Source organism: Cryptomeria japonica, chromosome 11 (genome assembly GCF_030272615.1).
Source record: "Cryptomeria japonica chromosome 11, Sugi_1.0, whole genome shotgun sequence".
Lineage (NCBI taxonomy): Eukaryota > Viridiplantae > Streptophyta > Pinopsida > Cupressales > Cupressaceae > Cryptomeria > Cryptomeria japonica.
The window spans coordinates 721,816,680-721,831,234 of NC_081415.1; the positions used below are offsets into that span (position 1 = coordinate 721,816,680).

A 14,555-nucleotide genomic window follows, 5' to 3' on the forward strand; every position below is an offset into this window, starting at 1 on the left:
ATATGAGACCAGGATATTTCATTTAAAAAAGCCAGACTGCTATTTTGAGGACACTAGTATTACTAAATAGAAAAACCTAAAATAGATGACATTAAATGCATGAGCATAAAACATATTACTTATTTTCGAACAGCTCAAAAGGAGGATCTGTTTCGTTGCTAGGAATCCCAGGCATATTACTTTTTCTTATAATAACCAAATTACGCAAATATCACACGCCACCAGACAACATATTTCAAAACACGTTATGTACTCCATAGAACATGATAACAAACATCATTTGAAGGGCAAAAATAGAAAAGAGTTCTCTGCGAATTTACCAATTTGAGTTTGCAATGTAAATAAGCTATAGGTCTAAAAACTCTGAAAAATCTTCCTTCAAATTTTATGTGCCCTAACAGAAAACACTCTACCAAAACAAACCAAATATTCCATTTGATTTAGATTCAATACAACAATAGAAATGGCCGATAAAATGCCAATTCTCTCAACCTATAGAATAACAGTTGGTAATTATCAGATGCTAAACAAAGACCAAATCTAGTGGTTCCTTCATCAAAACTGCTCTCCCTCAACCAGCGCACCGTTCTGCAATAGCTGAGTAAAAAGATGACAATGTGAGACTTCACAAATAGTAACTGAAAATAATAACTTAATAAAATTAGTTTTACCAAACGACCAACATTCCTCAGCAAACCAGACAGACAATTAGCAGAAAAAGTATTGAAGATGTACGCTCGTATAGAATGAAATCCATAACCAGTAATATATGGAGGCATTTGCAATGAAACATGCATAATTTAAAAAAAGCATTCACTATAAAAAATGCATAAGATAAACAAGGCGTTCACTTTAAAACATGCACAAGATGAACAAGCAAGATATTCGCTATAAAAACCGTGCAGAAGATTTCAGTCATCCAGCTAAAATAACAAAAATGTCATTTTGTTTTTAGGAGATGATAATCAAAACTATCTAAACTATCAAAACTATCAAAACTATGTCATTTTGTTTTTAGGAGATGATAATCAAAACTATCAAAGGATGCATATTGTTTGATGACATTCTTACATATAGATAAATCAACGTCGGCGATAGTCATCACGATCGCGGCCACCCCCACCCCTAGGACCAGGGAACCTTGCAAATTGCAACCTTAGAGAAGGTGAATCCCGCTCATTTTCATCAAACTTATAACCTGTGAGAATTACAGAATGCAAGTTCTCAAATCAAACAAAATACTCAAAGGAAAATAGGTAACCACAAAGCCACCATTTTTGGCCCACGGAACAGATTTAGCACAATTAATTTAATGCTTAAGAAATGCACGGCTTGTGTTTTAAAATGTGACGCACCTTGCAAGGCTTCAAGGGCAGTTGCAGCACAACTGGCACTAATGAAGTCCACGAAACATAAAACAAGAGGCTCCCCTCCAGGCTGCAATTTTATCAAAAAAACCATTCAGTTAAGCAAGAAGAGAACAAACTGCTGGAAAACTTTAAAAAAGCATACACGCTTACAAGTATAAAAATAGTAAACCACACTAGCCTGCATGTGTTTCGAATTAATATAACCACTAATGATGATAAGAAAATGAAAAGAGAATACAACCACTACATGATTGCTCTAATTAAAAACTATTCAAGCTCTTTACAAAGAGTTAGAAATGACTTCTGAAATAACCACTCACATGTCTAGGTTCCTTGTTTACAAGTCTGACTTCCTTGAAACCAACAAAAGGGCGAAAAATATCTGATGACACATGTTAAGAGAAACCATAATGCATACACTATAATACAATCAATATATCAGCAAAATATCCTAACGCATATACTTGTTTGAAACCAGACATTTATTCACAAGGATACGAGCTGCCTCTCTTCGAGTACAAGTAGTTGGCAAACCCTCAACAAAAAGGGTATTTGACGCATCAGGTGGGAGGTGGTCTTCAGGCCGCCTCATTGGTTCCCTCATAACCTGGCTATCCTTAAAGCCCATCCCAGGTGACTTCCCCGGAAGGCCTGCATCCCCACTTCCAACACCCATCCTGCGTGACATGAGAAGTTGTTCATCCGAGTAGGAAGTAGGCATACCGCCACCGACTGTCCTACCCATCCCCATTCCACTCAATCCACCAACGTCACCTGCGCTCAGGCCACTTGATCCATACGAAGGAAGCTGTCCAAGTGACAATACTTAATTAGTTATGTTTATAAAGTTTTCCAAGAATAAACACTAGATTATCACAAGCAATTAGTTATATTGAAAAAGTTTGGAAAAATGAACACTTGATTATCACAAGTGAGAAGGTTTGTTTCCATTACCCCATTTCGCGCATATCTGTCATAAGCAGGCCCGAGTGGATCTGTCTCCCTCAACAAACGGCGAGACCTCTCGTCAAGGCGAGGATCATCTCGAGGAAGATACCCAGGAACATCCCGACCTCCAGCTGCGAGCATTTCTATCTCATCCAACCACACAAAGTGCCATCATAATACAAATATAAAAGAGTCGGTGCTCTATGCACGCATATCCAAAATAAAATCACAGCTATGCGATAAGTTAGATTTATTCAACTTGTACATCCTCAAACAGTTCGAAAATATGTACACGATTAAGTGCTCATTATGCACCCATATCCAAAATAAAATCACAGCTATGCTATAAGTTAGATTTATTCAACTTGTACATCCTCAAACAGTTCGAAAATATGTACACGATGAAGTGCTCATTATGCACCCATATCCAAAAAAAAATAACAAATATGTACGAAGTTAGATTTATGCAGCTTGTTCGTCCTGAGGAGTTAGAAAATACATAGAAGGAACACGATAACTTTGCCCTCGGAAAGCTATTTTCTGTCACTCTGGTGGCTGGCCACCTTTAAAGGATTCCATCTAATCAAAACATTTTCATATTTGCTTGCGAGTGACCACCTTAAACTAATAAAAACATTTCCTATCGACTGTGACTCTGCCCACCTTTAATTTCGACTAATTAAAATATTCCCTTTAATAGGTTTATACCACAAACTTTTGCAACCATGAAATATCATGAGCGGCCCATTTTGTATTGACATCTAACGATAAGTCGCCACGATGAAATATAGGAATTCATCCTGAATCGAGTAGTTTGCGAACTTCAAACTACAATAATGTTAAATTATTTATATTATGAGTTACCAAATTTCTTCGAACTTCATAAGATCAGAACGATGCAAAGTTTTATCCCATTTTTTAGCCGCCCAAATTCAAACAATATTCACACCTATTACAGAAAAATTTGAAATGAGGCATACAATATGCTTCATTCCAACAGCAGGTTTTTAGTCTGACTACTTTTATAGCATTTAAAAAAATCAGAAAAGCTTTTAGTTGGAATGCTCTTCTAAAAATATTAGAGCCAGTGAACACAATTAACAAAGGCACAACGGATAAGAAGTTGGGTATTTCCCTGGAAAGTGTTCTCTGGAGTTATGGGATTGGCTGACATCACCAGCTTCCTTGCTGCTTAGAGAGTGTTCCTTATTTTCAGGTAAGGGACCATCAACTCCACTTACCCATATCCGATGGACTGTTTATGTACAATTTCTACTTAAATTTAAACAGTTAAATGTTCTCATGCAAATTTATAATAGGAAAATAGATAAAAAGGATAAATAAATTGGAACCTTTAATGCTTAAAAATACAGTGTGTTAAAAAGAGTGGAGCCGGTAATGAGCCGGAAATAAGCAGTACCAGAAATAAGCAGCAACTGCTTATTGGGAGCTTTGGAGCCGCAAACAAGCAGCACGTAATAGAAAAAATGAGCTATGTAACTTCAATTTATTATTAAGAAACTACTGCTTATTGGGAGCTTTGGAGCCACTGCTTATTTAGGAGCTTAGGAGCCAAAAATAAGCAGCACGTAATAGAAAAAATGAGCTATGTAACTTCAATTTATTATTAAGAAACTTCAGAAATAAGCAGGAACTGCTTAATGGCTAGGAAAAATGAGCTATGTAACTTCAATTTATTATTAAGAATTCTGGAAATTAGCAGCAACTGCTTATTAGAAGCTTATTAGGAAAACTGAACTAGTGTAACTTCAATTTTTTAATCTCCACTTTATAAATTTAATCAAGGCAATTATTGATTATTAAAAAATTCATTTAACTCATCTCCAAGAATTTCTTTAAATTTTAATTAGAACAATTATTACTAAGAATTTCTCTAAATTTTAATAAAAACAATTATTATTGTTTATTAATACGAAACCCGGGGACGCGTCCCCTACCTGAAAACCCTCGTCCCAGTCCCAGGGACGTTTCGGGGACGTCCCCCCTGGCCATCCCCCTGTCCCCAAATTGCCAGAATTTTGAGGGGACGTCCCCGAAACGGGGGGATGCTTCCCTAGCTGTGGGGGACATCCTTATGTCTCGAGGACGGCTGGGGACGGATTGGGGACGTCCCAGCCGTCCCGAGGACGGCTGGGCGTCCCCCACTTCTCGAGGACGGCTGGGCGTCCCCCACTTCTAGGGCTAGGAAAAAATATTGAAATAAAAAAAGTCGTATTTTCATTTTTTTTAATGATATTTTTTGCGTAACACCTGACGCCTAAATAAAATAATAGAAGTATTCGCTGCCCCTTGACCCCAACTTGGGGGCGCTGCCCCCAAACCCCCGTCGAAAAACATTGGGGGAAACTGCACTGATGGAAGTAGTGAAAATTTAACCTCCGAGTCTGATTAGGCTCCATTATGTATGTTATTTCTTTAATATCTATTATGATATGAATATTGACAATGTGAATGAATGGAAGTAGTGAAAATTTAACCTCCGAGTCTGATTAGGCTCCATTATGTATGTTATTTCTTTAATATCTATTATGATATGAATATTGACAATGTGAATGAATTGAAATTCTGAATTATGAGTGCATGTTGAGTATTGAGTCTATTGATAATGTTGTATGTTCCATGTTTGCACTCTAAAATGTTTTCATAGTATCATACACATGCTATATCCATGTTTTCATATGAATATAATGTATAGATGCATGCTTTATCCATGTTTTCATATGAACATTTAGAATTTTCCTATATATTTTAAATTTTCCCTATATTTTATATAGCCGTCCCCTTTGCCCTCCCCCCTTCCCCAAATTTGGATTTGCCATCCCAGAAACTCGTCCCCCCGTCCCCCGTCCCGAAACTTGGGGTAACGTAGTTTATTATTAAAAAATTCATTTAACTCATCTCCAAGAATTTCTTTAAATTTTAATTAGAACAATTATTATTTAGAATTTCTCTAAATTTTAATCAGAACAATTATTATTAAGAATTTCTCTAAATTTTAATCAAAACAATTATTATTAAAAATTTCTCTAAATTTTAATTAGAACAATTATTATTAAGAATTTTATTTAAAAATACTATTTAAGATGACTACTTGTAAATGTCACCAGCTCCACAACTTCTTGTTCAAACTGTTGAGCAGTGCAGCAGCATGAAGGCTGCCCTTAGTGCAGGAGAAGTATTACAGTAAATAATGATAAAACCCAATAAAAACCACAGGACGAGATGTTATTAGAAATTTAGAAAATTATTCACATTTTAGACAGACATGTTCGCATTTGACTTGAGTGTAAACAATATTGTTATGAAGTCTATTGATGTAAAGCAGTTCTATCATTAAGCAATAGAACCCCAAAAAACCGTCATTCAACTTGCATATGGCATGCTAGGGGAGAAATTTCCAATTTACTACAACCTACAAAGATAATAACATAAATCGACCCCATCCATCGAATCAAACAACCTAACATAATAATCTGCTACTACACCATTACATCATCATTAACAAATAAATCTTTTGTCCAAATTCAAAATATTATTAAGCCTTAACAACAGAGACCGTGCAACCCAAATGGTCCCCGATAAATACAAATATCGAGCGGTAAATATAGATATAAAGTGAGAACATCGGCGCGCCGGGTATACAACATTAAAGAAACCGTAACAACCGCGTCCAGTGCGAGGCTACGCCGTTCGATACGTACTCACAATACAATACTGAAACCGACAAAATCCTCGACTACATTAAACGGAACTTACTGCCGAAACCCTAATAAAATATGAACCCCCATTATATCATAAAAGCAAAAACGATCAACGGACGAAAGACAGACGCTGCGCTACCCAGTTCGGTCTCCACTCACAATACCTGAAACATACAAGATGCTGAAACCCTAATACAACCTAAAACGAAAAACACAGAGCAGACAAAACTATACTTGAACTAACACCCACGACTACGCTTCACACAAAATTCGGCCAACAGCGAAGAGACTAAAATTCATGTAGGTAACAAATAACCTGTAAAACGAAGGTCATCGAACGTACGAGACATTAAAAATCCGCAAATCGCCTTGTCATACACAATTAAAATACAATCAAACAACCAACGACAGGCCAAGTCGTAAAGACCCATACCATCCAAAGCCTCAAGATGCAAATCGTCTCTCTTTCAAATCGCGCAAACCCTAAAAACGTAGAATAACCAAATTTTCAAGTTACAACTCGTCTTATTTAAAAGCGGCCGCGTTTTTACATACCGTATTCCGGGCGAGGACGCTTAGCAGCGGAAGCGAGAGCCGCAGAACGGCCGTCCCTCTCAGCTCCTGCATATCTGCTCCAGTACGCTTCCGCCATTCTTTTTCCCTACTTAATAAACCCCGCTGCAAATCACACCAAAAACCCTCGAATTAAACGAAACCCTATCGCAATGAGCCGCCGTCAAAGAAAAAACTGCAAAACCGTCGCTAAACGAAATTGAACCCCTTGCAAGACAAAAACCCTCGAAAAGTAAACCAAATCGTTCGCAGAAAAGCCCGATTAGCGTTACTTCTCAACCCGGGAATGGAAACTAACGAAGGCTTTCGAGATTGCCTGGTAGATTATAGCGAAAGAAAGCGCTTACAGATCTAAAATGAGATTCTGTCGGCGTCCAAAACCCTAAATCTCGCTTCTTGATTCTTCCCCAACTTCGTAAAACGAATATGATAGCTAATTTAGTGTCTGCCACGATTATTTAAGCTAGGCTAACCCTCGTTGCTTAACCCTGGTCAAACTGATCGCCCTCGGGTCAATTGCTTGGCGATGTTTTCACAACAGAACGCCATTTTTGTTGTTCATTAAATGGTTTCAAATTGTTGGGCTATGGTGATTTGTAAGGAAAAAAAAAAATCTGTGGATCTCCTATACAATTATTCATATACTACAAATCAACTAACATTTACATATCAAATGTTATTTTTATTACATGGAATGTGTAGACAAATGTACATAGAGGTCTAGGAACAATGAGTACATGGTATACAACATTGTACTGTTTTACTAGTGTAGTAAATTTTACTTGGCGTCATATAATTAATTTGGCAATTGTTGTCGAATACTTATACTTGTAGTTGTAGACATTTAAATTTGGCTAATTATTTTAATCAAATTTAATTTCCTTAGTCGTTTATGTAAATTAAATAATTCACACTATTTAATTAAATATGACATCCCGTCCTCATTGGCTTAATTAATTTAATTAATAAAGTCATGCCCCATTAGCCAATTAATTAAATAATAATTAATCCCTTAATTAATTAATTTTCCCCTTTTCTTACAATCACTTGAATTAATTAATCAATAAATAACCCTTTCCAATCCCTTTAATTAATTAATTCCCCCTTTTCCAATCCCCCAAATTAATTAATTCCCCTTTCCAATTCCTTGAATTAATTAATTCCCCCCTTTCAATCCGTTTAATTATTTAATTCTAAATTAATTAATGTCTCTCATCTCATTTAAATAATTAATTAATTATTTAAATATGCAACGTGTCTCCTAACTTCTAACTACCTAGCCTAACCCCCATCTAATCTACCCCCTATCCTTACCCATGAGTTCTAACCAACCCTATCCTTCCAAACCAACCCTCCCTCCTGACCTCCAAATGTGCACATTCCTCCTTATTTTTCAAATATTGAAAAATATCCTATTTTTGGGTGGTTATTCCCCAAAAAGACATGTGTCCTTGACATCTCTTCCCAAGACATGTGTCCCTCCCTTGGGACACTTGTCTCTTCCCCTTGAGCCACTTGAGGACAAGTGTGGAACCTTCTTTCACTTGGCTCCCTTTGGAGTGTCACCTGTCCTCCTTGAGGACAAGTGTTGCACTCTCTCACCCCCTATTCTTCCTCGCATCTCCTATTTAATCCCCCTCTTTTCCTATGCATTTCATCCACCTTCATCCAATTACACCATTACTCTGCAGAAATCATTACTCTCCCATTTCATCACCATCCATCTTCATTTGCAGCCATAATCATGGAGCAATATCGAGCATCTGAAGACGTCAGCGAGCACACATAAAATCGATGAACAATCAAATCGAAGCAAGCATTCTGGTTTGCGTTGCATGGTTATTTTAGTTTCGTTTCGATTTTAGCATTCTACTCTTGACGTGTTGATGTTTTGTGTATTTTGGTTAATTACCTAGCTTTTAATCCTTTTTTATTTCACGCACATTTTTCATTGCACATTTTCTAGCACGCCTAGTGGGACCCACTTCATGGGTCATTTCTCACGTTTATTGTTTGAGTGTGTTTTTCACAGATTTTGAGTACTCGCAGGCAAAAACGTGGGAATACACGCAAATTTCTACCTCGATGGAGGTCTATTTCATCGCTTTCATCATTTTTAAGAACGACGGGTTCACTTTCCGAAGTAGCGGGTTCTCTATCTGAAATAGCGAGTCCACATTCCCGCAATCGCACAAACGGTAAAATTTAACTATTTTGCTCTCAGTGTTTCTGTAAATGTTTTTTGGGTTTTAAAACCAGTTAGCGGGTTCGCTTTCAAAAGCAACAGGTTTGCATTATGTCTGCTTTTTTTTTGCACTAGTTAATTAAAAATTTGCATTCTATAACAAGCTATGGTGGGTTTGTGGGTAGTTCCAACGGTTTTGAAGCTAACTCCAGCGGGTTTGCATTTAAAAAAAATTGCAGAAGTTGCGAGAATGCATTAAGAAACCGCAGGAATTCACCACAAAGCTACGGGAATGCACCAAAAATCCATGGTAATGCACTAAAAAAAGCAAGAATGTGCTAAAAATTGTGGGAACGCACTGTGATTTTGTCGATTTGTGGTCTTTGTGTTTTAACAATAATTTTCCCGAATCTTTATTTCATCAAATCATCGCTAACTCGCTAGTTTTGGTTGTTTGATTGGTTTTTCACTAACGTTTGTGCCTTGATGGTATTTTGCTAATGTTTGTGCAGCTAATCATGCAATTGAAGGCCCCATGCTTTTAAAACACTAACAATTTGTTGCAGGACCACTAAAGAGGGGTTTCGTGATAAACATATTTCCTTTATTGCTTTTCATTTTTACATTTGTGTCTTTTGTTAATTAGGCACACTTCAATTTGATTAAAGGAAATGAACACCATGTTTTTTATGTTTGGCACGTTTGTGCACACGTAGGGTAGACCAACTGTTACACCGAGTATCCTCTCCCCTTGCCTTCGTGGACTTTGGGTGAAGAGAAATGTGATTAACAATGCCCGCTTTTCTTTTTAGTAGTGAATCACCTCTTGGGGGGCTCATCACCTCAAAGGATTGTTTCAAAATAGGGGCACATCGGGGATATCATCTCTCCCAACACGACCTCAAGTGGTGTTTTTCAAGTCACTATACAAATACCTAGTCAAACGGTCAGAGTGCTGAGTGAATTCGTCATATGTGAAGGCCTTCTCTACACCGATAAGCTCAATTGTAGCCTTAAGTGGCTTGCTTCCTGAATTTGTTGTTGGACTAAAAACCCATCAGAAAATTACTACGAACCATTGTTATAGTGGCCCCAATCCTTCTACTTGTTGACTTAGGTGTTGTAATACGCATATATCGAAGATACCCCTCATGTACCCCTCAATTTGAGATAGAAAATTTCTCGAGATCTTAGGATCTTTAGAAATTCGAAGTTTGGCACGCCCGAGAAGTGTGTGTCATGGAGTGGAGCCAGTGCTACCAAGCTTCTATCTTTCGATTGGATGTGGTATAGTGGCCTAGGGGATTCAACAAGTATTGTCCTTTGACTATCCTAAGAAGTGCATGACTATTTATTGCATCCTATCATTTGTATGTGCTTGTTGTGTTTGTGTCACAACGATCTTTTGTCGAAATCAGTATTAGTCATTAACCACATCACATTTCACACAGTCCTAATTGTTGTTGTCCTGCAACGGGTTTGCTTCCTATTATAGTAGGAATGCCTTGTTTTGAGCTAGATTGACATACTTAGCATAGTCATTGTCATTCAAACTCTCGCGGGTTTTCTCTTAACTTTGGCAAGTTCACTATCACTTTTTCCAGTTCTCTCAATCTTTGATATTATAGTGGGTTTGCACCTAGGTCTAGCGGGTTTGCACCCTGGTCCAGTGGGTCCGCCATCATTCTCACCTACCATTTAAGTCTTTGATACTATAGCGGGTTTGTACCTAGGTCTAGCGGGTTTGATCCTTATTATGGTAGGTTTGCCTCTTCCTTCAACGAGTTTGATCCTCATTGTTTGGTTATGCTGCCAAAATTCATCCAATGATTTTGCCTCATAGTCTAGCGGGCTCACCTTATTCCTAAGGTCTCAATTTGCATTTCCACTCTTATCATCCCAGTTTTTGAGTCATCACCTTGGTTGTCATCATCTCAAATCTGACATCGTCATTATCATCTAATAGGGTCATGAGTCCACTTATCATCTCAGATGTTAGTCATAATCTTGGTTGTAATCATTTCAAATATGACGTCATTATTATCGTCTATCCAGTGTGTAGTTTATCTCATTGCATTCGATCCTCCCAGTCACTAATCAAATCTTGGTCATCCTTTCAATCTTGTGTCGTCACTATCGTCCATCATCACCTCTCGTCCCCTAATTCGTGCCATCATTGCCTTCTTCCCGAGTCAGAGATCGAACATCAAACATCAAACTTCATCCTCTTTCCAACTTCCTCGAAGTCAATCCCCATCCTAGTCTGAGCTTGTCATTCGTCATATTCTGAGCTTTGGTCAGTCATCCCTTTTCATCTTTCATCTCTCCAACTCATCAACTAATTGTCATGTCACAATTTTATTATGATGAGTTTGTTCATCCTTCATTTTCCTCCACGACATCCCATTCTAATGATGATGAGAGTATGGTTTATCAAGACGAATATGAGATTGAAAATATTGATGCCTTCATCCTTAGCAAGCTTTCACCAAGTTTCAAGTACCCAAATCCAATTGTTCATTCTAGCTACTCTACCATTCCTCCATGTGCATCCTCTCATAATCCTTATCACACCTTTGACAAGGGAAATCCATCATGTCTTCTACACACAACTCCCTCATACATCACCTCCACGTATCCCTCATATGCAACATCCATACCTTCGTCTTCTTATATGGTCCTATCCCAACCTCCATCTTTTCCTCACAACACTACCACTTACATCCATAATCTAAACCCACCATCTCATTATCCCTAAATCCATTACACAATCCATAATCCTAATCACCCATCCTATCTCAATCCTCCATCTAATCCTAATCCCCCATCCTACCTTAATCCTCCATCCAATCCTAAGCCTCCATATTACCTCACACCTCCATCCAATCTTAATCCTCCATCCTACCTCAAGCCTCCATCCAATCTTAATCCTCCACTTACCTCACACCTCCATCTAATTCTAATTGTCCATCATAGCTCACTCCTCCATCTAATACTAATCCTTCATCTTATCTCAATCCACCATTGTGCACCAAAACACCTTCATCTGCTTCATCCTACCTTTGTCCACCTTCATCCACATCATCCTACCTCGATCCACCACCATCCACTTCATCCTACCGCAATCCTCCACCATCCACTTCATCCTACCTTAGTCCAACTTCATCCACCCCATCTTATCTCAATCCACCAACATCACTTCCAACTCCCACAACTATCATTCCTCTCCCACCTCTTAACACCATCGATAACCTCTCTTCCATTGAGATCGTTCAACCGCAATCCCCAGCACCTACTCCTACCATCATTCAAACTCAATCCTATGAATCCTCCGTCCTTCCATCCACTTCGTCTACTCAATCTGATGAATCCTCCATCCTCCCATCCACTCCATTTGCCTCAGCTGAAGAACCTCTCATCCTTCCATCTACTCCATCTATCCCAATCGAAGAACCTCTCATCCTTCCATCCACTCCATCCACTCCATCCACCCAAGTTATTGAACCATCCATCATTCCATCCGAGGATTCTACCCACTCACCCCTCATCACACCATCTACACCAATCCCCTCATGTCAAGATCTTGTTTTGGAGCACGTCGAACGAATTATTGATCAAAATCAAGATCCTACCATTCTGCCACCGCCATTTCAAGAGCCCTTAGCATCCCCTCTTCCAAATCAAGATCCTACCATCCCATCTACTCCATCTCAAGAGCCCTTGTCATCCCCTCTTCCAATTCAAGATCCTCCCATCCCATCTACTCCATGCCTTGATCCTCCATTACCTCCTATCCAAATCATCCCACCACCTTCACTCTATCCCCTTGGTTCACTTGCATTCATCAATGGCAGTTCACTTGCAGCAGAAGAACATCTCATACACACCACCCATTTTCCTCCATCTGATAAAGGACTCGCATCTTGTTACCCAATGAACAAGTATCCTACTTTAGATAAAATGCTCAAAAAAATGAACTATCAAGGTAAAGGCTTAGGCCTACATGATGATGTAGAGTGAGTTGACTCTCACCTATATATTGCTAAGTTCCCCTGCACCACATGAGCAAGGTACTTTGGATCCCATCCATGTTAAAGAACATCCAAGATGTCATGGTCTCGATTACATATCCCAAGGCACTTCATCCAAAAATGTTGGTACAACTAATGCAAAATCCAAGTATGCTTCCAAACACACCATTGCATCTCTCTATTATTCCTCCAAACCATTTATCACCATCCCCCCTCCTCCATCATTTAAAGCTAAAATAACCATCCATCCTCTAAATCCATTTTGGGTCCCTATGTCCCAAAATCTACCTTCATATATCCCCCACATGCTAAATCCATTTTGGACCCTTATATCCCAAAATCCCACCCTCCATCTTTTCCTACTCATCCCTTCATGCGCAAATCCCATATCTCCACCACCCATTATAAACATACTACTCATTTCATTCCCAATCAGGATCAACAAAGGCACATATCCCCACGTTCCATTTGACATCCTACATCCATTACTCCATCCATAATTCCTCCATCTACTACACCTTCGCACACTCCTTCCAAGGATACTAGCATAAATTTGGATGCCAATTCAAAAATGCATAAAGTTAAACATCCACATCAATATAAAGATGATCATGTCTGATGAGCCTATAAATTGACCATATTATTTCATGTTTTATGATACTTTACCTCATGTTTATAATGTCCTTCCAAGTCATTTCCAAACATTACCTTGGTTTTGTGAAGCATTAACTAGGATTAATGATGTTTAATATGCATATAAGTGTCTAGCTAGTTGATGCTAAATGATGATAATATATTATAATAAATGGTTATTATTGAATGTAAATTACTTAAGAAGCATTAACATTTTTTTTTTTAGTTGTTTGAGTCGTTCATATAGCTAGAAAGGAGGAGGAGCAAGTTGGCAATTGACAGATGTAGCAGTTGACTGAAAGTGCAGAAAAAGTCAAAAGACCAGTTTCAGTAAAATGAGCATATCTCACTCGTTTCTTAATGAAATTAAGATTTTCAAAATGATCGAGAAAGATTAAAAGGAGATCTAAAATGGGTGTAAACCGTTTGAACTGATTCATAATAGTTAATGAGCAAATTTCATCAAAAGTTGACTGAGACAAACTAGCAGATTTTCAGGCAACAGTTAAGGATTGAGTTCTAATTCAACTTGGACTCTTCTACCTCTTCATGAGTTCATGTATTTGGAGTTATTGAAGTCAAGCATATTTGAGAAGATTGTGGAAACAATATTTTATGATTCATAAATAATTATAACATTTTTATACACATTTTCAACCATGAGTGCATTTAATGGTTGTAGAGTTCGAAGAGGATTAGAACTCTCTCAACTCTTGTTAGTTTAATATTTATTATCAGTCATGAATAGAATTAGTCATCTCCTTGTTGTCACGGGAGAAATGACATTTGTAATAATTTGTTGAGTTTGTAATTACTTCAACTCTCAAGCCTCAAGCATAAATCTGAGATTTTGTTGAGTTGTGAGTAAGTAGTGTTGAAAGTAGTGTTAAGAATAGTGTAGAGAGTATCCAGTTAGTGTTGATTCTTGTTAATGGTGTCCAATTTCAATCAGCAAGTCTGATACATGTCCATCCAATATTTGATTTGCAATAAGAAGATTATTTGAGCATTGAAACTTGTCTCTTGAAGATGGAATGCTAATGACAGATTGAAGCAACTCAAGCAAGGGCCACTTGAGGAACTGTGATTTCAT

The 14,555-nt window shown here is 37.9% G+C and overlaps 1 protein-coding gene across 4 annotated transcripts; it reads right to left on the bottom strand.

The window, feature by feature from the left end:
• Positions 1-294: 294 nt before the first annotated feature.
• On the bottom strand, positions 295-7,114 carry LOC131061269 (RNA-binding protein 1). 4 transcript variants are annotated; one of them, XM_057994846.2, is made up of 8 exons: positions 6,961-7,114; positions 6,596-6,718; positions 2,325-2,461; positions 1,869-2,178; positions 1,691-1,752; positions 1,356-1,437; positions 1,072-1,198; positions 295-588 (listed from the first exon to the last, which is right to left on the bottom strand). In XM_057994846.2, the coding sequence occupies exons 2-7, from the start codon at positions 6,690-6,692 to the stop codon at positions 1,083-1,085; spliced, it is 804 nt and encodes a 267-aa protein (XP_057850829.2). In that variant the 5' UTR covers positions 6,693-6,718; positions 6,961-7,114; the 3' UTR covers positions 295-588; positions 1,072-1,082. The 4 variants fall into 4 exon arrangements, with proteins under 4 accessions (XP_057850829.2, XP_057850828.2, XP_057850830.2 ...); XM_057994845.2 differs by having other exon boundaries at positions 295-597; XM_057994847.2 differs by lacking the exon at positions 6,961-7,114 and adding an exon at positions 6,886-6,904 and having other exon boundaries at positions 295-597.
• Positions 7,115-14,555: the final 7,441 nt, after the last annotated feature.